This window comes from Uranotaenia lowii, chromosome 1 (genome assembly GCF_029784155.1).
Source record: "Uranotaenia lowii strain MFRU-FL chromosome 1, ASM2978415v1, whole genome shotgun sequence".
NCBI lineage: Eukaryota > Metazoa > Arthropoda > Insecta > Diptera > Culicidae > Uranotaenia > Uranotaenia lowii.
This window is the reverse complement of record NC_073691.1, coordinates 202,412,952-202,439,943: the sequence shown is the minus strand read 5'-3', so window position 1 is coordinate 202,439,943 and position 26,992 is coordinate 202,412,952. Positions and strand designations below refer to the sequence as shown.

The following is a 26,992-nucleotide window of genomic DNA, read 5'->3' as shown; positions in this document are numbered from 1 at the left end:
AGATGATTTTGATCTGAAATCAATTTTCTGCTATTGGATTCACATTTATTAACGGCGCGTGGCATTTCGAGGAAGAATTGTGTAGCCTGTTATTAAATAATAGTTAAATGCTACTCAAGCTATCTTGAAGAATACGTTTTGTGATATCAATTGAATTTAAACCAGAAACTGATTATTTATAATTAACATCCATCCATTCTCAATGCACAAAACTGATGCTCTTTCTTTGAACATAAATAACGGCGCCGGCCACGTCCTAGCAGTCAAGAACTAGGCCCAAAAAATAAGAAAGCGATGGAAGAACGATCTCGTGTTTTAAGTCCAAGATCACCTCTGCATCCTCGCATTAACTTGTCAATTGGAATGGAGCACAGGATGGTATCAGGAGACACTTTTGTCTGATGTTCATACATACATACAAGTATGTATGTAAGTTATCCACCATGGGTGCACCGGTTCATCGCAATTTTACCAACGAAGGGTGAGTAACCGCCTACTTTGGACCTAGAGCAGATATACTCTACCTGATATACACCACTTAACGAGAGAACGGGAGAGACGAATAGCGCTATCTGGCGGCAGAAATGGATGTATTACGTGATTTTTTTTGGAGTTTTATCCGAGGCTCCAGGTGTCCTGATTATTAAGGATTTGTCCTGATTTTCTGTTTGTTATGTTGTTTTTTTTTTTGGGTTTTTAAGCCTCTTGGGTTTATTCATCTCATTTGTCTTTAAAATTTGTCTTTATAATGTCCTGATTGAAAAACACATCTTAGTATAGATCGAGTTTGTAGTTAATTTATGGGACATCGGATCAATCTACAATAAAATAAATAAACCCATTTTACAGATGGTATTCTTCGGTTCTGATGATGTATTTTTCACTTTACACTTAATATTTTCTCCTGTGGTTGGGACAGAAAATTACAGAACGATTTCAGGACAGAAAAACAACTCAGGAAAACCAGCAGTCAAATTCACCTGTAGAATCGAAACGGTTTCCTCCTGTAATTAGCAGCAAGTTTAAAGTATTTTAGTAGGTTCGAATCGGCTTCAATCCGAGATTTTCATAGAGTTATGAAGTTTGTTACCTTAAGAGAAATTACAAAAATACTCTTTTTTAGAATTGCAAACATTCATTTAATTTTTATTATATATTCGGGTACTACTACACAATACACATTGTATAACACTGTTTACACTATATACTATATATATATATATGTCCTAATCGAGAGACAAAATCGACGGATGATAGGATATGTAAAATTCGCCAATGGATTCTTTTGAACGAAAATAAATGCGATTTTCAGGTGTTGTTCCAAAGCGGTGAAATGTTAATATTTCACTCGATTGAAAATCTATTTTTGAAAAAAAAACTAACCTGTTTCCCACCACCATATGCTGCTGATTTCATCGGTTTTCCGGCGACGGTGAACCCGGCTTAACCACAGAGCTTCAATTTAAGTTGCTTCGGAACAAACTGCTGCGCGAGTTTCAGCAACTTTTGCTGTTTCAAATGCCCGACTACAATTTCCCACAGGATCTGCGGATGAGTTTATCAAAACAGACACATGACAGCTACGTCTTACAGGAGATAGTAGTTCTGAATTTGTTCAAGATCCTGAGCATTCAAAATAGAGTTCGAATTGCAGGAGAAATGGAGTGCTACGAGATTCGGATGGCTATCTCGCCGTGTCCTAGGTCCTGTTGTTTTCTGACATTTCAAGTGTTCTTTGAGCTATTTTCCTGTAGTTAAGAGGGCTATGGTCCCGAACGGAACAAACGCAATCTTAGTGTGCTTTCAGCACCTGTTTTTCGCGTATATTTATGCAATCCTGAAAAGTTTTGATTTTTTTCTTCGTGGTGTCCTGATTTTTGACAAAACCACCTGGCACCACTGTTGGGTAAACGCATAATAGGTTGGCTAGGAATGCCGTCCGAATAAATTTTCTTCACTTCTATCTTTATAATGATAAAAAATATGTGGGAAATCTGATTTAACTTCCCATTTATTCAACATGAAAACAAACAATACTAATGAATAGATATACATATGATGAAGTTAGTTTAGCATAAGTCAGAATCTTTTTTATATAATTTTACAATAATGGGGTTAACATTTATTTTGAATTTGTAGAACCTAGTGGCAAAAAGAAAAAAATGTAATTATGTTTTAATCTCTATCGAATCCTAATTTTGCACCAACCTTTCGGAAATTTCAAGCGCAAATTTGATTCCATATTATATATCTTATAAGTTAGTCGAACGACTTATATCTGAAGTTTGTCAAACTCACATCCAAGTTTGACAAATCCGCAATCATGATAAATACATGGAAATTAAACGAAAGATCGTTGCGCTTGACCTCACTTGAAAACATTCTTACGTCCTTAAAAAAATATTGATGCAAATTCGCCTCTTCAATGTACGGGATCTTAGGTAATCATTTTTGATCAAGCAAGTTTTGGGTTTTTTTTTCATAATTTTCGTGGAAATGAAAGCTTTTCTCCAGAAAAGCGCCAAAATATCGTGCACATATGGTGTACTTTCCCCAACATTTCGCTGAATCAGTTGGCGAAAATGGAATGAGTAAGTATTGGAGCAGAATGGAGAAGATAGCAGCTTCGTAAAAAAAGAAAAAAAAATGGGCCAGAACCGAATCCGGTGGACAGAACTTTGGACCGGAAGGCCATGCATGCTTACGCCAGTAAGAAAACTGCCTCAGTGGCCAAAAACCGTGGTTCCCCTCTGAGCACTGTCCATCGTGCCAAGGTAAGCTTAGGTCTAAAGACATATAAGAAGCAGAAGAAGCCGAAGCAAAGTTAAGAAAATACTGCTTCCCGTGAGGGATAATTGGAACATTCCCACATATCTCCCTATCCCATCACAAGAGACAAAGAAGAATGGAAACAACCACACCGGCCAGGAGCCAGGAAGCAAGCGTGAAAAAATCGAAGGAATCGACCGATCAATGTACGTGTGTTGGTAGACCGGTAGGATTTTTCTTGATTAACCGTAACCGAAAGACAACGAAAATTAACCGAGTCATTTCCAGCCCAAAATCGGTCAGTTTTCTAACTGAAATCGGACAGTTTTCCTACCAAAATCGGACAGTTTTCAGACCAAATTTGGTCTGTTTTTTCCGGCCAATTTTGGGCCGATTGCCAAAGGAATTTCAAAAAGAATTTCAATTAAAATTTTCGGTTTAAAATTTTTAATTTATTTATAATTTTTGAAAAAAAATTCAATTCGATCAATAACTATTCAAAATCCGGAACCCAACTCGGAGTGTCTGGTATCGTCATGCTAATCGTTCGAATTTTCCAAATTTTTTTCTGCTATGAACTGCTTACGTTTCCACCTTCGTCACGTTTCCAGCCGCTTGGCTTCTGGTTCGATTTTTGATTTGCTCACATAGCCATCCGAAGGATTTCCTCTTTCTTTTTTTTTGTTCTGGGTGAAACTCTTGATGTGTTGCTGGAAAAGACCCAGTAAGAAATTAAAACACAAATGATCGCAAGAAAAACATTTATTGACTTACCAGCGTATGTTTTTGATAGTTGTACCCTTCTAACTTATATAATCAAATTAAAATGAAATATTGTTTTCATTACCTACATTACGAGATTGTTTTCTACCATCGTAAAATTGCGCACTGACAATTGAAAAAAAAACCCTTAATTGCTTTGATTAATCCAGATTGAAAAGTCTGCCAGAAATCGGTCTGAAGTTGGCCTCGTTCAGACAGTGAAACCAGACGACACGATGGTTTCTGTCAATCCGCGATGCCAGGTAAATGTTTGACGTTTTGTAGTTAGGAAAAAACAAACAGGTGTAAATTTTCTATGAATTTAAAACTCATTTTACTACGGCGTTTTACTTCAGAGATCTCTTAAAAACTGAGTAGAATCAACTTTTTCTAGTGTTTTAAATATTTTTTGAAAAAATATTGATAGCTACTATGTGATACATTGAGTTTCAAAAACTGTTGTTTTTCTTGCGATTGAAAACACACCTATGTATTTTAAAAGTTTTTGAATGAAAAAGTTACATTATCACAAAAACTTTCGTTGAAAAAAATGTTGGAGATGTTTGTAAGCTAAATTAACGAAAGTTCTGTTTTGGAAAACATTCTAACAATGACAACCCTGGTTGATAAAACTGGAATTTTATCCTGTTTTCTGTTAACCAAAGTAACAAATTTGATGTTTTTTTTCTGGAATCAACAGAGTGTTTGAGTTGTTTATTGTACTGGAAGAAGATTTAAAATGATTTAGATTTATTTAAGGGTTGTATTTCATTTATGAAAAAAGCACTTCTGAAATTTCTGCTCTTATGTGAGAGCTGTTTGCTCATTTTTCGTAAATTTTTGTAAAATATCATATGTTATACGTCGGCGTGTCTTGCAAGTACCTTTTCATGACAAAATTTTGCCCAATAATTGTTAAAAAATAACATTAGAAGCTAATTTCCTTTTAATTATATGTCTGTTCCCAGAAGCTTCCCAAATTTTCTAAACTCTTCTATGGAGGATTTTAAGGCGTTTCGACACTGCTTTTTAAATCCGAACAAAAATCCGAATGAAACTTTCACATCTAGCATTGGACTACATCCTTTTTTTCTTTTTCTTCTTTCTAACAGCCTCCCGCATGACATCGTCCCACGTAACACCTCAAGTCTGCCGGCCGCACTTCCACACCCCCCTGTCCTGGCTCAACGGTACCACCACAGGTGAGGATCCTCCTAAGCCAACGATCGCTGGAACAGGAAGTGGCACCGTTGGCATTGGCGGCAGCAGCAGCAGTAGTAGCGCCTGGAGTAGTCCCTTTGCCTGCCCTCAGGATCCGGTCAGTTCCGACAGTAAATTGAGTGGGCCATCGGCCGCGGCGGCGGCGGCTGCGGCTGCTGCTGCCGCGGCTGTCGGAGGATTGCATCTGCATCAGCACGCGGTTAGTCACGGGCATGGATTTTCGTTTCCTCCGACGCCGCCGAAAGATTCGACGCCGGATTCGATTCATACCGGTGGCAGTGGAACACCGGCCGATTATCAGGCCACGATCAATGCCTTCATGGCGCAACAGGCCGGCACCAGTGCTGGCTTGACTCATCATCATCATCAGCAGCAGCAACAGCAGGTTCATGGTTTGGGACAGGATAGCTGTGCGATGGATGTGAAACCGTGTATTTCCGGAGGATCAGTGCTTCCCAATGGGATCGGAGGGGAGAGTCTTAGTGCTAGTGGGGTGGCCAGTGTGGGTTTGGGTGGCGGAATTTCCCCAAAGCATCGGGATCCGCTGGATGGGCTCAGTGCGTCGTCGTCATCGGGGGGAGCTTTCGGGAGTGCTCGAAATCAAAGTGTGTCCAGTGCGTCCGCCGGGTATGATCCTTTGGGGTACGGATCATCTGGATCTGGGTATGATTCGGTAGTGGTGTCCGGATATGGTGCAGTTTCGGCGATGGGCTCCACAAGCAGCCCTGCGGTTGCCACCTCGTCATCTTCGTCGGTTTCCGGAGCGTCCTTCCATCGGAGTCACAGCCATCATCATCAACACCACCAGCATCAGCAAAGTGGTTCGTTCTATTCCAGTTATGCCAAATCCCAACATCAACACCAACGAACTAAATCCCGACCAAACACAGGCGGTAAGATATAGACACGATTCGGGTTAGATCCTCATTTCATTTCAAGTTTAAGTTATTTTTTCCCATAGTCGACCCAACCTGAATTTGAGGCTCGATTAACCATAAGAACTTTCGAAAACAGAAATACCTTGAACGTGAACACGTCTCATTACGACGAGAGTCAATTACCGAGAACCTACCCATGACAATTCTTTCGGCCAAACCAACACAACTGCTATACAATTGGCAATAATTATTGTTTGCAATAACAATTACCTACTAGCCTGAAAACCATCCATTGAATCACTAATAGCCCATCCTCTCGCAGTTTGCTGGATGGTCCATCGTAGTTAGGTTTCAAAAGTTTCAACACCTCGTCGTCGGCAGTCATCATCATCATCATCATCATACGTACGTACAAACATTCCTAAATACTACTAGAATCAAGCGACACGTCCATCCTCAGACAGATTGGTATCTGGTAGTCGAAACGAACAAGTGAAGCTTTTCCAAAAGCTTGTAAGAGAACAAACATTTGTGTGTGTATCTACATACCGAGCTACTAAAAGAACTGTTATTATTTTTAATTGTTCGCAAATTGGAAGGGCTGCACTTGGGTTGGAATGCAAGTACGGTCGGAGACCTTTTGAGTTTTGTATGGGTAAAGGGGCTGGGTTATTGTTTATGATTCACGGCTAAACTACAACACCTCGTTATGGTGCTGCTGAGACCTTGGAAGTGTGACCTTCTTAATAATGCCATCAAATGAGGATTTATGCATTATTCTAATTAAATTTAGGACATAGCGCCACTGCTCACTCTTAGACAGAATAATTACAATCTTTGGAACTTAAACCTTTCCAAAGATTCCACGGTAATTATAAAAAAAAATTATGAGACATACTAGTATACTTACGAACACCAAACATTTGTTTGGAAATCCAGTTCATCACTTCAACATTACTCATAAATGCACTAAGGAGCGTTTACCCTACTATCGCAGATTTTCTTCCAATCGCAGCATTCCGAAAAAAATTCAAACACTCGCACGTGGATCACAAAGGAGTGATAAACATAAAATAAACAGAAAGTTACAAACCACCTTGAATAGAATATGGAATTTTAAAACACTTGAATGTCTTACATATTGTCACTTACGTTAAAGATCTACGAAAACAATTCAAAATTTATTGAAGGAACCTTCTTTGGAAGAAAAAAAAAATCACTAAACTTGGACGTATAACCTCTTTTCCGCTAGCTATTCATTCATATCTGTGAACTACAGTCCCCCCACAATCATGGGTCACACACAATTATTAGTCACCGATCATTAGAACTGCTGATATCTACTAAACCAAAAGAAATTTTATCAAATTATTATTTTAAGTTAATCGACAATATCATCAAAATGCATTAGAAATATTATTTGTGCGTTTGATAACAGTAAAATTGCTATTTGAATACTTTTTATCAAAGGTGAACTATAAGCTGTGGAACTATCGCATAAAATTCCAATGTTATAAGGTTGACATCTTAAACCGTTAAGCCCCTTATGCGGGTATTTCAAAGATTCCAACCAAATGAATTGGTCCCATATAAGCACAAAAGAAGAGTTTACATTTTCCAAATAAAACTGAGCGAATGAAATGCGAAAATTCAATAATATTTAGCAAAATAAAAGTGACCCATAATTGTTACAGAATCCACCAAGTTTGACACAATCATGGGTCACTTTTTCGCAAGCAAAACAAAACATTTCTTGGTTGCTAGCTCAACCCAATTGCCCCTTGAACGTATACTAGCGTTGACTGGTTGATTTTCATGTTGATATTCGGGTGTTGCCATGGACTTCTATGTGACTAATAATTGTGGGCAATATGACTAATAATTGTTACAAGCTTCAAATTTGACCCATAATTGTGGTTTTGAAAAACGTTGATTGTTTCGGTAAATTATTTAATTTTTCAACAAAATTGGAAACAAAATCATGTTTGAAATCAAAGAGGGAATATTTAATGACTGAAATTCATGCAAAGCTTGATGTTTGGTCCACTAACACCCGAATGAACGAACATTTTGTGGTGAAATGATACGTTAAGTGACTAATGATTGTGGGGGGACTGTATAATGTATTTAAAATGTGCAGATTCCATGAGAATATTTACAAAAAAACTATTATTTCTTTTCAATTCAAGTTTAATAATTATTATAGAACGAACTTACCATCTAGTTGTAGGGCCTTGATAGTCGTTGATCAATTCAACTTTCCAATCAGCTCTTGACGGATTTCAGTTCTGCACAGCGCATAAGGAAAACGATGCTCAAATTTACTACTTCGCCGAGGGAGATTTTTACTTTCCTTACGATCACTTTTAACCAATGACACATTTGGATTAACGGTATTTGAATTGTTTTCACGTTTTGAATCAATTTTACGACTGAAATATTGAAAAATAAAATTTTCACGGACGGAGTAAAAATAAAACCCGTGCTTTGCCAACGAGTCATGGCCTACCTTCTTTATCTTTCAACTTTTACGTGTCTGATATCAAAACAGTTTCTTACTAATTTTGCAGTTTTTGCTACAATCAAGATTCAGATTTAAGTCGTTTTATTACATTTCCTGTTCCAGTTGTCTCTTCGTCCAATACTGTTTATTGGGCCTGACCAAATCTAAATGAGTGAAAAATTCTCTAATCACTCACCGGGTTGCCGTTTGGCTTGTTGAAGCAATCGTACCCGTGAAAGACTTAAAATGTGAAAATTGAATTCATCTGGATAAACCTTTAGGTACGGTTATTTTTAATAGACAAATTTCGAAATTCGGTTTCAGCGAAAAATTCTCAAAGCTCTTAAAGAGTACTATGAAAATCATCACAGCATGCGAAAATACAACACGTGTTGTAAAAAAACTAGAAGGCCACAGATCTTGAAAATGTTTTTGCATGGCAAAATTTTCAAAATGTGCCGTAAGTTTCAAAATTTCTACCACTTTTTCCCAACACCAGTGAACTTGCTCTTACTAATAAAGGCACTAAGGAGTGTTTACCCTACTATTGCAGATTTTTTTCCAATCGCAGCATTCCGAAAAAAATTCAAACACTCACACGTGGATCACAAAGGAGTGATAAACATAATGTAAACAGAAAATTTCCAGTCACCATAAATAGAAAATCAATTTTTAAAACACTTGGATGTCTTACATGTTGTCACTTACGTTAAAGATCTTTGAAAATAATTCAAAATTTATTGAAGAAACTACGTTTTGAAAGAAGAAAATATCACTGATATGGAACGTATAAACTTTTTTCTGCTTTCTCTTCTTTGAAATCTGAGAACTCAAATGTATTCAAAGTATGCAAATTTCCATGAGAAGTTTCCCAAAACCCATCATTTCTGTTCAATCCACGTTTGAAAATGATTATGGAACGAACTCACCAAATAATTGTTGGGCCATGATAGTCGTTGATCAATTCAACTTTCCAATCAGCTCTTGACGGATTTCAGTTCTGCACAGCGCATAAGGAAAACGATGCTCAAATTTTCTACTTCGTCAAACACTTTTAACCATTGACACATTTTGAAGTACTTCATTTCAATTGTTTTTACGTTTTGAATACATTTTACCACTGAAATAAAGGAAAATACAATTTTCACAGACGGAGTAAAAATAAAATGCGTGCTTTGCCAACGAGTCATGGCCTACCTTTTCTTCTATAAACTTTATAATGTATGATATCAAAAACAGTTTCTCACTAATTTTGCAATTTTCGCTACAACCAAGATTCAGATTTAAGCCGTTTTATTACATTTCCTATTCCTGTTGTCTCTTCGTCCAATACTGTTTATTAGGCCTGACCAAATAAAAATGAGTGGAAAATTCTCTAATCACTCACCGGGATGCCGTTTGGCTTGTTGAAGCAATCGTACCCGTGAAAGACTTAAAATGTGAAAATTGAATCCATCTGGATAAACCTTTAGGTACGGTTATTTTTGATAGAGAAATTTTCCAAATTCGGTTTCAGCGAAAAATTCTCAAAGCTCTTAAAGAGTACTATGAAAATAGACTGAGTCGATTTGGGGTCATTTTAGAATTTCTCAAACCCTGGGGTCTTAAAAGCTTCGTCTTTTTCCAAAACTCATCCATGATTTTTTGCAGAATTTTTAAGTAACGTTTACATGAGTAAATTTGAACTTTTGTGCCAATTTATAAAATTCCTTAACGAAATTTTCCGCTGAACAACTTTGTCGAATACCATAACTTAGTATCTTATTAGGAAACAAAGTTATTAGCTGTTTAACAGGGGTATGACTTTTCGCATTGATTAACAATAAATTCAATTGACATCACTGTTTGAGCCTCGCGAAGTGTTGCATGGAAATTAGTCACGCAATACCTTGCTAGGCACCCTGCAGGGATGCCAATTAAATTTATTGTTTATCAGTGCGAAAAGACATTCCCCTGTAAAACAGCTTATAACTTTTTATCCTAATATGATACGAAGTTATGGTCTTCGACAAAGATGTTCAGCGGAAAATTTCCTTTAGATCATTTATAAATTGGCACAAAAATCATCAGCTGGCTCGGTTCCACAGAAGAAACAAAAATGATGTTTATTTTTCAGTACAAAATATTCAATGATCCCATACAAACCTAAAAGTTTAAATTTACTCATGTAAACGTTACTTAAAAATTCTGCAAAAAAACATGGATGAGTTTTGGACCACGACGAAGGGTTTGAGAAATTCCAAAATGACCCCAAATCGACTCAGTCTACTATGACAAGCAAAAAAAAAATTTGTTTCATGCACCAACTACTTTCAAAAATTAAAAAAAAAAACAGATTAACGATAAATAATGGGCAAAGACAAACCGAAAGCCGAAAGATGGAAATCTTTAAAAAGCACAGAAAGAAGGAAAAAAATCGAAAATAAGAAAGAGATAAATAAAATTTAATGTTATTTTAATTATTTATGAACAAATTTTTATGAGAAAATAAAACTGACAAATAAATCAGTATCTTAAATTTTAATTTGGGAACAGATCAAAATAAGAATGAATTACCGAAAGTGAACTAATAATGATGAAATGTACATAAGTGGGATATTTTTTTGACGGAATATGAAATCAGAATTATTATTTGATATTCGGAACAGAATTTTAAAGAAAATCATTGGGCAATTTTAGCTTTAAGAAAAACTCAACCAAAAACCTTAGTTCAAGATTGAAGGTTTGAATTTAATATACAGAAAAGTTTTTTTTGCGTGGTTTTATACACGGTTTTTTACGCAGTTTTCGGTTTTGCCCCCCCCCCCCCCACCCCCCTTCAGCCCCTTCGAAATTTTCAAAAAAAACCGGAAGGGGGAATAAAGAAAACTTGAAGTACTTTATGTAAATTTCGAAAAAAATTAAATATCCAAAAGATTAAGAGACCAAAAAACAAATTCTAGAAGATGGAAGTTATTTAACCTTTTGTATTCTCGATTTTCTTAATTTTTTTGATAAAAAATAACTTGATTTTTAGGTTTTGTGCAATGATGTAGTATGCCATTTTTCGTTCAATTTATTTGTTTTTCGCATTATTTTTTACTACCCCTCCTTCCCTCGCGAAGTTCCAACTTCGAGGGACAAAAGAAGGATTTGAAATTTGTTCCGGCCTTATTGCCGGAAATTAAAACTAGAAAACGTCAGACGATAATACATAGAGAAAAAAAAACTAAAAATAGACATTTAACTAAAGAAAAACTTATTGACCAATGTATTGTATTTGTATTAGATTAAACGCACAAGTCAAGAAGCATCCGCCATTGCTTTTGGATCGAACGGCTCTTAAGGGCGCAGGTAAAATTTGCTTCCCATAATAAGGGCACAAAAAATGGCAGCAAAAGTTAAACAGCGAGCGCCGGGAAAGCAATAAATGCATAAAGTAAATTATTTTAACTTTTCCATCAGCTTCTTCGGCCACAGAAACGATTCACCGGCAAAGGTATTTTGCATACGTCGAGGAAGTTTTTTTCCACCTTCTTCCTCAAACCGTTCCTTGCTTTTGGCCACACAGTGCTGGTGATTGCCACGGAAAGTTAAGGGTGGTGTCGTTTCTTGGATGGCTGAACAGTTCCATCCAATCGGACCGAAACGACCAGCCGAGGTCCAGCTTTGCTACATTTAAAAGACAGTGATGTTTGGGAGATTTGTTATATCATTCTAAAATTCAAATTCACTATCAAAATTAAAAAATTTAAATTTGTTCACAAAATCTCAAGCTAAGTTTTTAATGAGATTTATTTGTCAATTTGGTTCAAATATTTTCAACCGTCGATGTTTAAGTCAACTTGAAAACTAGTTAAAGCTTAAAGAGGGGGCTGATTTTATGCACGACACACATTTTATGTGTATGTTGCTTGTGTACATAGTTTTGCGAGTACGCCCAGGCAGCAGGGCTTTGGCCACGACCCAACGAAATGCATCGCTGCCAAGTGAAGAGTTGCCAACTTTTAACGTGTTTAAACCATCCCAACCTTAGGGAGTTTGTTCTACGAGGGAAGAACGGGGGCGTTCAAGAAAGTTTTTCCCTCTCTAAAGCCAATGGGTGTTCATTTGTTAGTAGGTTCAAGAAAAATGGTTCAAGCCAAGCCGTTTGACTTGGTCGAATGGGGGCTCCGAATCTAATTTATTCGCGCACTGGCAAATGAAAAATTTCAATCATTATTTTCTCAATTTTTTTTAGGGATCACCTCACTACACGTTCAGGTGAAGAACAGCTGCCAGTGGCCGATGTACTCGACCGTCAGGGAAAAGTGAGAGTCACTTATGAATCTCAATGGGAGGGGGTACTTTCTTTGATGAGAAGCGCCGCATGGTTAGGAGAGGTCGATAATCGACAACTAACAGGCAGGTTTTGATGCAAACGGTAGATTTCGAGGGTCCTTCAACTGGGCGGCACTTGGCTACCGTAAGACGAAATGATTGTCGGAACGTTTCGAAATGTTTTCTTTAGTCTTACCCTGACCTAGCAATCGAGAGATGAATTCTTCATGCTCAGGATTGTTTGTTGTTATTGCTTCAAGAAACCTTGAGTTGATCTTCTGGTGATGAAAGCTCAACATCTTTTCTCTTAGCAAGTTTAAACGGGACAAATAAGTAACAATTATTTGAATATGATTTTTTTAATTCAATTTATTTTCGCCTTAAGCTATTGAAACCTTATGCGCTTTTCTATTCATAAGAACTCAGCATAGTTCTTGATAGAATTTTCAAGTTTTTTGATTCTAAACTATTCTTAGATTTTAAGTACGGAGGATTGTTCATGACGTTAAAAAAATTTGAGAGATGAATTTTAGTACACTTTAGCGAAGCTAAAAAATCTGTTTTTAGAAAAGTTACAAGATAACATATACAGTGAGCGAAATAAGAATAGCACCACTATGTTTTTTGCTTGTTAAAATATGAATGATTGAAAATTACGAAAATTTTCTTCCACAGTTTGTTCTGAATTGCTTAACGGATAAATCAAGCATAAGTTTACTTTTTTTGGACGTAGCAATTGGCGTTGAGGACCAAAAATATGAAAAAAGGGTGCGAAATAAGAATAGCACCACTTGAGTTTTTCAACAAAAACAAGATTATTTTTAAAATTTAACTGTCTAAAAGTGGATAATAATGCTTCTATGTATTATTTGAATAGATAAATGCATTTTAAGGAGTTTTCCAGAATTCCAAAGGTTTTCAAAGGTTTTAAAAGGGGGTTCTTTAAGAGATGCTCCTCTAGCGTTAAGGAATTTAATTTGAGCTATAAAACTTTATCAAACTGCTTGATTTCTTCATTAACATTCATTAGTATGATGCAAAATGATGAAACATAGATTTGAGGCTGAGTTTGAATCCAAAAAGCAGGCTGGAATTCAAAAATACTTATGTTTTTGAAAAGTCAAACACTATTTCTCTAGTTTTGAGTCATAGATGGCAGCACTATCTTGCCATTTAACCAAATTCATGCCCATTTTCGAATATCCGGGATTAATTAGGGAGTGCTGGATGATTATGGTCAAGATAAAATACATGTACCATGTGAACGCTTTGGAAGATCAATAAATCCAAAAAAAATTAGAATTGCATCAAGGTCACTAAAAGTGAATTTTATGGACCGATTATCAGAATAAAGTTATACTTTGCGATGGAGCTTGATGGACCAGACAGCTAGCAGTATTATTGGTATGATTTGTAATTGAACCGGAAGTTGAGATGAGCAGGAATTTTAGCGGTTGTACATTTTTGTGCTGGTGATTTTTTTGCAAATCCGGAAAAGCTTTCTGCAGCGTGAACTTCCACAAAACTGTGATGGGAAAATACCTAAAAATGATGAATATGAGCCTAAATAAACCTGAAAAACCAATATTGAGACTAAATTTGGTTTTAACTGAAAGATAGTGCTGCCATCTATGACTTGAAACTGGAAAAAGTGTGGTTTACTGAACAAAATCAAAGTTTATGAACTACAACCTATTTTTTTCTGATTCAAAATTAATTCTGAAGGTTTGTTTCATCATTTCACGTCATTTTAATGAAGAAAGTAAGTAGTTCGGTAAAGAATTACAGCTCAAATATCAAATACCTTAACGCTAGAGGAGCATCTCTTAAAACCCCCTTTTAAAACCTTTGAAAACCTTATGAATTCTGGAAAATTCCTTAAAATGCAGTTATCTATTCAAATAATTCGTAAAAGCATTATTTTTCACATTTAGACAGTAAATTTTTAAAAATAATCTTGTTTTTTGTTGAAAAACTCAAGTGGTGCTATTCTTATTTCGCTGGGGGAGGAAGACTGAATAAAAAAAGAAAAAAAATCTTTCAAACGTCAGATTTCTCTCATCAATCTACCGACCAGTGCGAAGGTTCAAAATTTTACTTTCTTATTTAGAGATTTTTAATAAAACTTGTTTTATGATGAAAAGCACTAGTTTTGCATAAAACAATGATTTAATTAGGTTTTGTTTTGCTCTGGCAAATTCTTGCATGATTGAGTCGCTCAAATTTCGTCAAAGTTTTGAAGCTGATAAATAAAAATGGTTTGATTAATGGTTGCGCTAAAAATAAAGCCGAATCTAAATTTAGAACCTAAACAACTGCGTTATATGACTCGCCACACGAAACTGATCATCTAAAGTTAAAAATCGAACGAATACAAATCTTTTTAACAATTGCTGGCTTTTTGCCGAACAGTAAAAAAAACGATACAGAAAACGATACAGCAAATTTCAGTCTTCCTCCCCCAGTTATTTCGCAAATTGCTACGACCAAAAAAAGTAAACTTATGCTTGATTTATCCGCTAAGCAATTCAGAACAAACTGTGGAAGAAATTTTTTGTAATTTTCAATCATTCATATTTGAACAAGCAAAAAACATAGTGGTGCTATTCTTATTTCGCTCACTGTACCTATGTTGAATCAAAGCAATCGAAAGATTCCTTTTAATTCAACCACGGTAATTACCGTGGTTGAATTAAAAGGAATCTTTCGATTGCTTTAATTCAGTTGAATCATTCAACCAAGTAGGCTCACAACACAATATAGAGTGACATATCTATATGTTGCCAAAACCTCACAGAATTGTCTATGAAGCATTTAATTTATTTTTAAATAAATATTTGGAAGTGAATAAGGAAAAATCGCGTTTTTTACTGCCCAAGCAAGTTTAAAGGGATTACTTTAACTGCAGAAATATGAACCATACTACCTTATTTTCCTGAAATAAAAAAAAAATCAAAGGAAAACCCGGAAAATTTGTAAAGGTTACAAAAATGGGACGCTTTCGACTTTGATATTCCATTTTTAGACCTGACATCGTCAAAACTTTGTGTCAATACCAACAATTCAACGAAGGTGCGAATTGAGGCATTTCTAAAAAAAATGTCAGCTTTACTACAAGAAAGTAAACACAACAAATTATTTCTGTTAAATGATGTTTAGTGGATCTTAACAAAACTCAATAAAAAAAAATACTACTTAGGATTTGTTCCCAAGCAACCAAAAGTCTCATATCTACTTAAACTCGTGCCTCCAAAGTTCGAATTTTGCTGAACAAAAGTTCCAAAGGGAAATGGTACCGAATTTCCTCAAATGTGAGCATGAAAGTTACAAAAGGTTCCTCAAATAGCCTTCTATGGACTTGAAGTTGCAAAAAGTTCCTCAAATAGCTTTTTTTGTGACATGTCAATCGCATCCACACGGTATAAAAGTTACAAATTAGATCTCAAATAGCCTTCTGTGGACTTCAAGTTCCAAGAAGATCCTCAAATAGCCTTATTTGCGACATGTCAATCGCACCCACACATTATAAAAGTTACAAATTAGGTCTCAAATAGCCTTCTGTGAACTTCAAGTTCCAAGAAGTTCCTCAAATAGCTTTCTGTGAACTTCAAGTTCCAAGAAGTTCTCAAATAGCCTTTTTCGTGACATGTCAATCGCATCCACACAGTATAAAAGTTACAACTTGGGTATCAAATAGCCTTCTATGAACTTCAAGTTCCAAGAAGTTCCTCAAATAGCCTTTATTGTGACATGTAAATCGCATCATTCAGAATAAAAGTTACAAATTGGGTCTCAAATAGCCTTCTATGGACTCGAAGTTCCAAAAAGGTTCTCAAATAGCCTTTTTTGAGACATGTCCGCCATTTCATGAATATGAAATGTGAACGAACATCACAAAAGGGCATATAATAAATAAATCACTTCATGGAGGTTGGAAATTTTTGAAATAAAAATTTATATTGAAACTTCAACACCGAATAACTTAAAGCTAACTCGCAAATGATTGTTTTTGAAAAAAGATAAATTGTTGGCGAAGCCCCTCGTAAGCTGGTTGAAAATGAGATGTGAGTTCCAGGCTCGTGAATAGTTGTTTAGAATATAGAAATAAGAAAATTGAAAAAAAGCGCAATGTCATTCGGAAAAACTTATCAACTTGGGAAACGTGTTCTCGAAAGGATATTTGTGAGATTTTTGGATAAATTTTATAATTACGTTAGTATAATTCTGTTAAATTGATTATATTTGGATACATTTTCTGAATAGAAGCGTGAGTAATCAACAATATTGCTACGAAAACAGATTTTGAACTTAGCTTTATCATTATAGTTGGTCATTTCGGCAGAACGACTTCTGAAACAAACGAGGAAGTAAAATATTGTAATTAAAAGGTTTCGGTAAGATTTTCACAGACTCTATGTATCCTTTAGATACTTTAGTTAGTTTGAAATAGCTAAATGTTCGTATTAAAATCTCCTAGGAATCGCTGATTGACACTTATCAACCTATTCGAAAATTAGTAACATAACCAATAACGATAACCGCTGGAATTTCCCGTGTTTAGAAAGGCACTTAAATGTAAGTTTAAAAGAATTTTGCAAAAATATCTCCTCAAATTAAATAAAAATCTATGTTTTAGCTTTGAAGCAACTTGCTATCAAAATAAGTGTTGCTTATTTACTGCCTTGATCCGAACAAATCTTCAAAGATTTAATGATCATGAGCAACATGGATGCAACCAGCGGTCAACCGAAAGTATCGGAAAAGCAGTACAACTGCAAAATGTGTAGCCTTCCTGACTCTGCAGGCAATCTCGTCGGTTGTGACACTTGTGAAGCATGGGCTCATTACCAGTGCGCAGGAGTGACGGATTCTATTGCAGATCCGAATCGTTCGTGGAAATGCGAATCTTGTCGAGCCAGCCGGGAGAAAAATAAGTCTCAGCAAAGTCAGGCAGCTTCTTCAATTCATTCCAGGAGTAGTAAACGTTCGGCGAGATCTGAGCTAAATCTGCAAATGCTCCAGGAGCAAAAAGAACTTCAACTTAAAGCCCTTGCTGAGGAAGAAGCAGCTATTAAGGAAAGTTCAAAAAAGGAAGAAGAGTTGAGGAAAAAGAGGGTTCGTATTGAGGACGAATTTATTCGGAAGAAGTACGGCAGTTTGAATGACTTTGCGGAAGATGGCGACAGCAGAAGGAGTCGAACGAGTACCCGAGCAAGCAGCAAAAAGGTTGTTGATTGGTTACCAACGGTAGATCCAAAAGTAGGACTAACTGAATGGGAGTTACCACGTCAACCTCAGCTTGGCCGTGCCAAATCATATTCGACAGCAGATGAAATTGGACAACGAAATGTAGCACCAGTAGTTACCTTCAATGAAGCCAACGTAGCATCAGCTGAGCATCAGTCGGAGAGCCATATTATTAACAGCCGTATAACTCCCGTTTCCGCATCTACTCCACAAGCAAGAAAGTTTCCGGATATTCAAGTTCCCCTTCCAATTAGAACACCCAAAATTGAACCAAATCTGTATTCCAATATTGAAGTTGGACAGCAATTTTGTCCCTTCACTGAACACCAGCCAACAACACAATTCTCCGGTGCAGTTGAGGAGATGAGACTTATCCAGACTAATCACGAACCGATTATGGCTACCTTGATTTCGGGAACAGCTGTCGGCACGAAACCAAAGTACACAGGAGCCATTCCAAAAACCACTAGATTTTACACACCATCAACAGCTGCCATCGGAAAAATACACCGTCCGAAACTATCCATAGTCGACACTTTTGGCCGGAATACACCAACAACAAACCCTTTTCTAACATTTCCGCGAAGTCAGCCCACTGTGACACGTAATAACGCAGTACCACATTCCAGTTTAGGAGGTATGGAATCAATTTTATCGTCTGGTTTGAGAAATATTCCTATAGGACCACCAAACACGACTGTACGTTCCACAGCTGATATGATGATAAGCACCACAAACGTACTTGCGCAAAAATCCAATTTTGGATTAGCCACTCCTCAAGCCTATGCTGTTTTTCCCGAAGTAAATAGAGCAAATGTAGTACCATCGTTTGCTCCCAGATCCTCCCAAGAGATGAGTTCGCATCAGCAGGGGACTAATAGTCATCAAGGAGAATTTAATATGGGACTACCCGCCAATTCGACACAGCTCGCTAGTAGATATTTCTCACCTAACCCGAATCAAATTCCACTATCACCGCAAATTGCTACTAACAATCTTAGCAGCCGAAATGCTCAATTGCCATCTCCGAGCATGGCCGAATGGGGAACACACACGCACAGTTCCAGCCACTTCGCAGCACCTACGAAAACTCAGCTAGCAGCGCGGCATGTGATGTCTAGAGACTTACCACACTTCTCCGGTGACCCACATGACTGGCCGTTGTTTTATAAGTCGTTCTGCAACAGCACAGCCGCATGTGGACTTTCAGATGCCGAAAATCTGGATCGACTGCAAAAATGTTTGAAAGGTCGTGCTCTTGAGGCGGTGCGAAGTAAACTATTGATTTCTGACTCAGTTCCTCAAGTGATGAATACCCTCAAGATGTTATTCGGACAGCCTGAGATTATTCTCTTCACAGTCCTGAAAAAGCTCAGAGAAACCCCCGGACCGAAATACGAAAATCTCCAGTCGATTATAACGTTCGGGTTAGCAGTTCAAAATGCTGTGGATCATATGGTGACTGCAGATCTGACTGACCATCTTTTTGATCCGATGCTGTTGTATGAATTGGTTGTAAAATTACCAACTCCATTAGCAATCGAGTGGGGTCGTTTCAAACGGCAGCATAACTTCGTTAACCTGGCCGTTTTCAACAAGTTCATGTCTGAGCTGGTAACCGTGTCTTCCGATATTAGTATTCCAATTCCACTCTCTAAAGAAAAACATGCTAAGAGCTTTTCGGAGAAATCGAAATTGTATGTGCACTCTGAGAATGGTATCATCAACAGTGACGAAAGCTCCAGCCAGATCTTGAGAGGAAAGCACACAGTAAAAACTACCAACCCTAAAGCTCAAATTGAGAAAACATGCGTCTATTGCCAGAATCCATCACATGAAATTGCAAAATGTCAAGAATTTATATCTCTGGATCTGGACAGGAAATGGAACTTCGTTAAGCAGAAACATCTTTGTTACCTCTGTTTAGTTCCACACAAAAGATGGCCTTGTAGATCTGGTAAGGAATGTGGCATTGGAGGATGTAGGTTACGACATAATTGTGGTGAATATAGGTTGGGAAATATAATATTTAAAAATATTGTTCGGATTCCTTGTATGAACTTATTATTCTTGAAAATGAAATTAATAATAAATAATTTAATGTTCTGGCATCACGGAATTTGCGTTAACAATGAACTGGGGTATTAATGAACCCATTCATTAGATACAGCACGAAACAATTAACTGTGCTAATGTGATTCGTGTAGTTCTGAGAGTGTGTGAGTGAAAAAAGCGACTCGACCAAATGCGAAAAATAACGGTCATTCTTTAGGCATCTTTTGCGAAGAAAAGATCGTCGTGCGCGAATGAAAATTTTAGAAAATAGTAATTACTTTCTCGGTCACCACAATAATGTTTTACTGCACGCCGATCGAAACAGTACCAACAACAGCAATATCTCCCATGGTGATAGCGCTTTCGCTCAACAAAACCATCATCATGCTTCTACATCATCTGCTCTTTTTCGATACTTACCGGTTGTCATTAAAGGCGGAAACAAATCCATCGAAACATTTGCCTTCCTTGACGACGGTTCGTCCTCCACGCTTTTGGAGGCCAACATCGCGAAGGAACTTGGTATAGAGGGAACCAAGGAGACACTATGGCTTAGCTGGACAGGTAATGTGTCACGCGAAGAAAAGGGTTCGCAGCGAGTCTCGATTTCAATTCGTGGTAAAGGGTGTAAAATAAAATACGATATTGGAAACGTCCGAACAGTGAGTCAGCTGAAATTAACCAGTCAAACCATCGATTACGAGGATTTGCAAAAACGTTACCCGCACTTTAAGGGATTACCTGTGATGAGCTATGCTGCAGCAACACCAGGTATTATAGTGGGACTCGAACATGTCAGCTTGTTGACCCAGTTAAAGGTGAGAGAAGGCGGACAGCATGATCTCGTGGCCGCCAAGACGCGGCTTGGGTGGTGCATATTTGGTAAACAAGGTTCGCTAATAAAACCTTATCAACAACTTCACGTACACAGCGATATAGAGAATGAGAATAAAGAGTTTCATACTCTTTTGGGAAAGTTCTTCGGAGTAGAGGAGGCGTTCGTAAGCATCAAGCCAGAATCAAAAGAGAATAAGCAAGCACTAGACATCCTTGCCCGAACCACACGACGAGTAGATGGGCACTTCGAAACAGGATTGCTGTGGAGATTTTCAAAACCAAATCTTCCCAACAGCTACCCAATGGCTATTCAAAGAAATCGATCTTTCGAAAAGCGTCTTTGCAAGAATGATTCTTTGAAAGCAGCTGTGGAGGAGCAAATCGGAAATTACCTTGAAAAAGGGTACGCTCACCTGATCACGAAAGAGGAGCTAGCATCGTCGGACAATAATCGAGTGTGGTATTTGCCTTTGGGAGTTGTGTGTAACCCGAAAAAGCCGGGCAAAACTAGATTAATTTGGGATGCGGCTGCTCGAGTAGATGGTACTTCTCTCAATGATTTATTGCTTCCGGGACCCGACTTGTTAGTTTCTCTTCCGGCAATATTGCTTCGTTTTCGGCAGAGGAATGTCGCTGTTTGTGGAGACATCAAAGAGATGTTCCACCAAATTAAGATAAGGGCAGAAGATCGCCAGGCGCAGAGATTTATTTACCGTAAAACTATTGAGGATCCAATTCAAATTTACGTCATAGACGTGGCAGTTTTTGGTGCTTCGTGCTCACCGTGCATAGCACAGTTTATTAAGAATTATAACGAAATGGAACACTCAAAAGAATTTCCCGAGGCTGCTCATGCAATCGTTTATGACCACTACATGGACGATTACATGAAAAGCGTGGACTCGGTGGCGGAAGCAGCAAAATTAGCCAACGACGTCAAAACGGTTCATGCAATGGCTGGATTCGAGTTACGTAATTTCATATCCAACTCCTCAGAAGTGATGAGAGAGTTAGGAGTGACAAGCTGTCCGGAGTTGAAATCCCTGCGCTTAGAGCCAGGACTAGCCGAACCCGAGAAACCTGAGAGAGTTTTAGGCATGACGTGGCGTCCTGGTCAGGATGTTTTTACTTTCGATACGAGCCTTCATCAAAATGTTGCGGAGTTACTAAAGGAACAAAAAAGGCCAACAAAGCGACAAGTCCTGAAAACCATAATGAGTCTATTTGATCCGTTGGGGCTAGTGGCACATTTTATAATACATGGCAAGATACTAATGCAGGAGGTGTGGAAGTACGGTTCTGGCTGGGACGATTTGATTCCCGAAGAGCTGTTGGATCACTGGATTCGTTGGAGCAGTATGCTGAAACAAGTAGACCGGGTCGAAGTTCCTCGATGCTATTTTAGAGGCGTTTTGAGTAGCGAATTGAAAAACATACAAATCCACATTTTCGTGGACGCAAGCGAGGCAGCGTATGCTTGCGTCGCCTATTTAAGAGCAGAAGTGAATGATGTTCCCCTCAGTGCATTTGTTGCGGCTAAAACCAAAGTTGCTCCCTTGCGTCCACTTTCAATCCCCCGTCTCGAACTACAAGCGGCGTTAATTGGAACAAGGCTTCTCAGCGGTATTATTGCAGCAATCGATCTTCCAATTAAAAGACGGTACCTTTGGACAGATTCCCAGACCGTGTTGGCTTGGCTGCGTTCGGACAGCAGGAGGTATCATCAATTTGTGGGCTATAGAGTTGGCGAAATACTGACTACTACTTCTATTGATGAATGGCGGCACATTCCAACCAAGTTGAATGTGGCAGATGAAGCGACAAAGTGGGGAAATGGTCCAATTTTCACCCCAGATTCCAGATGGTACACCGGTCCGGAATTTCTACGTCAATCAGAGGTTGATTGGCCGATTGATCCCAAGGAGGCACAACAAACTGACACAGATCTCCGAGCAGTATTCTGTTATCACGGGCAAGTAGTAGATACAACAATAGATATTTCTCGTTTTTCGACATTAGATCGGCTATTGCGGTCTATGGTCTGTGTATTAAGAGCTACCAAGGCGTTCCGGAAGCAGAAGGTTTGCGGGCCAATCACGGCTGAGGAATTTCAGGCTGCCGAGAATTTAATTTTCCACCAAGTACAGACAGAAGTTTATCCTGAAGAGATGGGAATTCTACAGAAAAACAACGAGTCGGAATCAAAAACCGCACTAGGCAAGTCCAGTCCATTATACCAACTATCCCCTTTTCTTGATGAAGCAAACGTGATGCGTATTGACAGTAGAATCAGATCGGCACCAAGTGTACCCTTCCATTCAAAGTTCCCTATTATTTTGCCTAGAAATCACCCGCTTACAAATCTCCTTGTTGAGAAGTATCACAAACGTTTTGTCCACGCGAATAATGAAACAGTTTGCAACGAAATGCGCCAGAAATTCCACATTCCTAATCTGAGAGTTGTGATTAAGAAAGTTGCTAAAGAATGTCCTCTTTGTAAATTGCGGAAAGCAGTTCCACATCCCCCGAAAATGGCCGTCCTGCCAGTTGTGCGTCTAACACCGAATATCAAACCATTTACACATACTGGCATCGACTACTTCGGCCCGTTGCAGGTCAAGCAGAGGCGCAGTTTGGTGAAACGCTGGGTGGCCTTATTTACCTGCCTGACTATTCGGGCAGTTCATGTAGAGGTAGTCCATTCTCTAACTACTAATTCCTGCATTCTAGCAATCCGTAGGTTTATCGCTCGAAGAGGGCCACCAAGTACGATTTACTCGGATCAAGGGACAAATTTCAAAGGCGCGAGAAATATATTATTGGAGCAGTTACAACCGATTCATGAGAAATGTGCCATTACCTTTACTAATGCCTCTACACAGTGGTACCTAAATCCACCCGCAACCCCCCACATGGGAGGCGCTTGGGAGCGCATGGTGCGCTCAATCAAAATTGCGATGGAAGCAGTGGCAAATCATGCACAAAATCCATGCGACGAAGTTCTTGAAACGGTAGTGTTGGAAGCCGAAGCGATCGTGAATTCTCGCCCACTTGACTCGGCGGAAACAGAAGCACTAACGCCAAATCATTTTTTGGTGATTGGAGATCAGGCAGTAACACAACCCATGAGCGAAACCTTACTGAGCGGTAGCGTACTACGGGATAGTTGGGAATTGACTCGACGACTTGTAGATATTTTTTGGACGAGGTGGATTAAAGAATATCTACCTACACTAACGAGACGTTCGAAATGGTTCGAAGCGACAAAGCCCTTGCAGCCAGGCGATGTTGTAATTATCGTGGATGAGAAAAAGCGGAACGGGTGGATTCGAGGGCGTGTTCTGGAAGTAATACTAGCATCTGACGGAGAAGTTCGTCGGGCGTATGTCAGGACGCCCAATGGCGTAGGTTTATATTCAGCAGTCAGGTTGGCACGTTTGGACATCAAAGATTCCAGGGAAGACAAGGTATCTACTATCCCGGAACATCACGAAGGGGGGAATGTTGGCGAAGCCCCTCGTAAGCTGGTTGAAAATGAGATGTGAGTTCCAGGCTCGTGAATAGTTGTTTAGAATATAGAAATAAGAAAATTGAAAAAAAGCGCAATGTCATTCGGAAAAACTTATCAACTTGGGAAACGTGTTCTCGAAAGGATATTTGTGAGATTTTTGGATAAATTTTATAATTACGTTAGTATAATTCTGTTAAATTGATTATATTTGGATACATTTTCTGAATAGAAGCGTGAGTAATCAACAATATTGCTACGAAAACAGATTTTGAACTTAGCTTTATCATTATAGTTGGTCATTTCGGCAGAACGACTTCTGAAACAAACGAGGAAGTAAAATATTGTAATTAAAAGGTTTCGGTAAGATTTTCACAGACTCTATGTATCCTTTAGATACTTTAGTTAGTTTGAAATAGCTAAATGTTCGTATTAAAATCTCCTAGGAATCGCTGATTGACACTTATCAACCTATTCGAAAATTAGTAACATAACCAATAACGATAACCGCTGGAATTTCCCGTGTTTAGAAAGGCACTTAAATGTAAGTTTAAAAGAATTTTGCAAAAATATCTCCTCAAATTAAATAAAAATCTATGTTTTAGCTTTGAAGCAACTTGCTATCAAAATAAGTGTTGCTTATTTACTGCCTTGATCCGAACATAAATATTTTGACTTTATAAAATTTCGTCCAACTGTATTTACTTAAAACAAATTCATCACACATTGAAAGTCAGTTGAAGCAATTCATTAATTAAATATCAAAATATACTCAAGGATTTGTATAATTTTATGCTTAACAGTTCTAAACATGGGATTCAATTTTTTTTAAACCGATATTATTTTAACGGATGATTGATTTATACGCCGTTTCGTAATGTTTGTTAGTAATAATCAACATGCGTCTTTGCTGCTGGCCGCTGGCTGCACTTGAGGGTATTCCAAGAAGCTTAGAATCACTTCGAATTTTAGCTGCCGGCAAGGCAACATCTAGGCGTGGTGTCGTGGCAGCGTGTTTGGCTATCATCTCGAAGGATCGGGTTCAAATCTGGTACCAGGACTAATTTTTTCCATTAGGTTGTTTGATTGCTTGAGTAAGCGAATCAAATAATTGTGTAGCAGAACTGGCGGGCGTGCGGGCATGTATCGAATAAAGTTAAAAACAAACTAATTAAGTAAAATCAATTGAGGGAGGTGATAGCAGGAATAAAGATGGATGCCGAGAAACCAGCAGCACGACATAGGCTGGTGATGATCAAAGTAAGAGAAGAGATAAAATTTTTTTTGCTGATTAAACGTTTACTTGTGGGCTGAATAGAAGGCCGTTCAAATCTGTAATGGAACTTCAAAGTTTCAATAAGAACTTAAATTTTGGGCTGAATAAAACGAACTTCAGCACATTGATTCTGCTGATTAAGCTGTATTCGACCTTTTTAACGAGACTTTTGGTGGCTTGGGTTACTATCAATTTTAAACAGCTATTTCTCTTATATATGGATATGGACAGTGGCTTATCAATCAAAGAATACGTTCATTTCACTTTCCCTCTCATTGAACGTATGTAGATCAGTACATTAATTTTCGCTTCGCAGATATTTTTGGTTTATTTCTTTTCCCTGTCATTACCTTTGCTTATATTCGAAGAAATGTTAATGGTGATGCCTACCGCCAGGGGCTAAAATTATCGTAATAATTTATTACCCAAGTCATGGCCGTAGGAACGGAGGGGGGGGGGGCTGGTTTCGGGGGTTAAACCCCCCCCCCCCCATGAGGATCCAAAAATGCAAGCGAGGTATTTTACTCTACACTCAAAATTTTAAATTTAGAACCAAATTATCATAATAGAGTAAGGTTAATCAAGAGTAACAATCTATACTAAAACTAATGCCAAAACTCAAAATTTTCTCACTTGTTCATAGAAATGCGGGTATGAACATTAAAACGTTTGTCGCGAACGTCACCCACTCATAAAATGTGCAACTTAGAAAGCTCAAAACATCAACAGAAAATATCGTTTCGGCTCCAAATTTCGGCTAGAGAACGGAAATGAATATGGTTACAATCCGAAATAATTTAGAATAAAAATATATCTACAAATAGGTGTTTTGACTTTTCAAATTTCGACATGTTTTGCATCACCCACTCTTGACGATGAATTTTAAATTTAATTTAACCCATTTCGGAGGTTCTGATTGCATAATTCCCATGACCAAAATTGATTTCCTATTTCGTACTTCGGATTCTGTATCCAGTTCAGGATTCTAGACTTTCAGTTCAAATAATCATAAGAAATTAGAATTGAAATGCTGCTTTGAAATTCTGGTTAAAATTTGGTTTTGCATTTAATGTCAAATTTGAATCATGTAGATCATATGCATTTTTTAAATTTTGATAAAAAATTTCCGAATATGAAAAAAAGAAAAAATATTTTTTTCATTTGGATTCGAAGTTCTTAAACTTAGTTCTTACACAAAATTCAAACATTTGAAGCTTCGAAATAGCAATCCAAAATTGAAAACAAAGATTCAAATTATTTGAAATTCATATTTTAATTCAGCCTCACAATACAGATTATAATTAAATAAGATTAAAATATCGTATTTTTTGTACATTTCAGAAATCATATGGAAATTTGGAACAGATTCAAAGTGCAATTTTCGAATTGAGATTCATGAATCAGATTCAAAATTTATAAAAAGATTTAGCTTGTAAATAAAATTTACAATCAACTTAAATTGATGAGGAATTCATGAGATCGTGAACTTAAGATTGCTTGTCAATTCAATTTCCAGATTTCATATTTTTGATCAAAATAGGTGTGAAAAAACACAATTCATCTGAAAATCACAAATAAAAAGTAAAATTGAAGTTTTTCGTTTTATGCGAAAAACCCTAATTTTATTTACAAAAATC

At 37.6% G+C, this 26,992-nt stretch overlaps 1 protein-coding gene across 1 annotated transcript in view; it reads left to right on the top strand.

Annotated features, from left to right (window-relative positions):
• The window catches only part of LOC129738301 (GATA-binding factor C-like), a 578,622-nt gene that overhangs the window by 360,603 nt on the left and 191,027 nt on the right, over nucleotides 1-26,992 (top strand). The window contains exon 3 of the mRNA XM_055729485.1: nucleotides 4,644-5,645. Coding sequence (XP_055585460.1) covers nucleotides 4,644-5,645 — 1,002 coding nt within the window. The remainder of the gene's footprint in view (nucleotides 1-4,643; nucleotides 5,646-26,992) is intronic.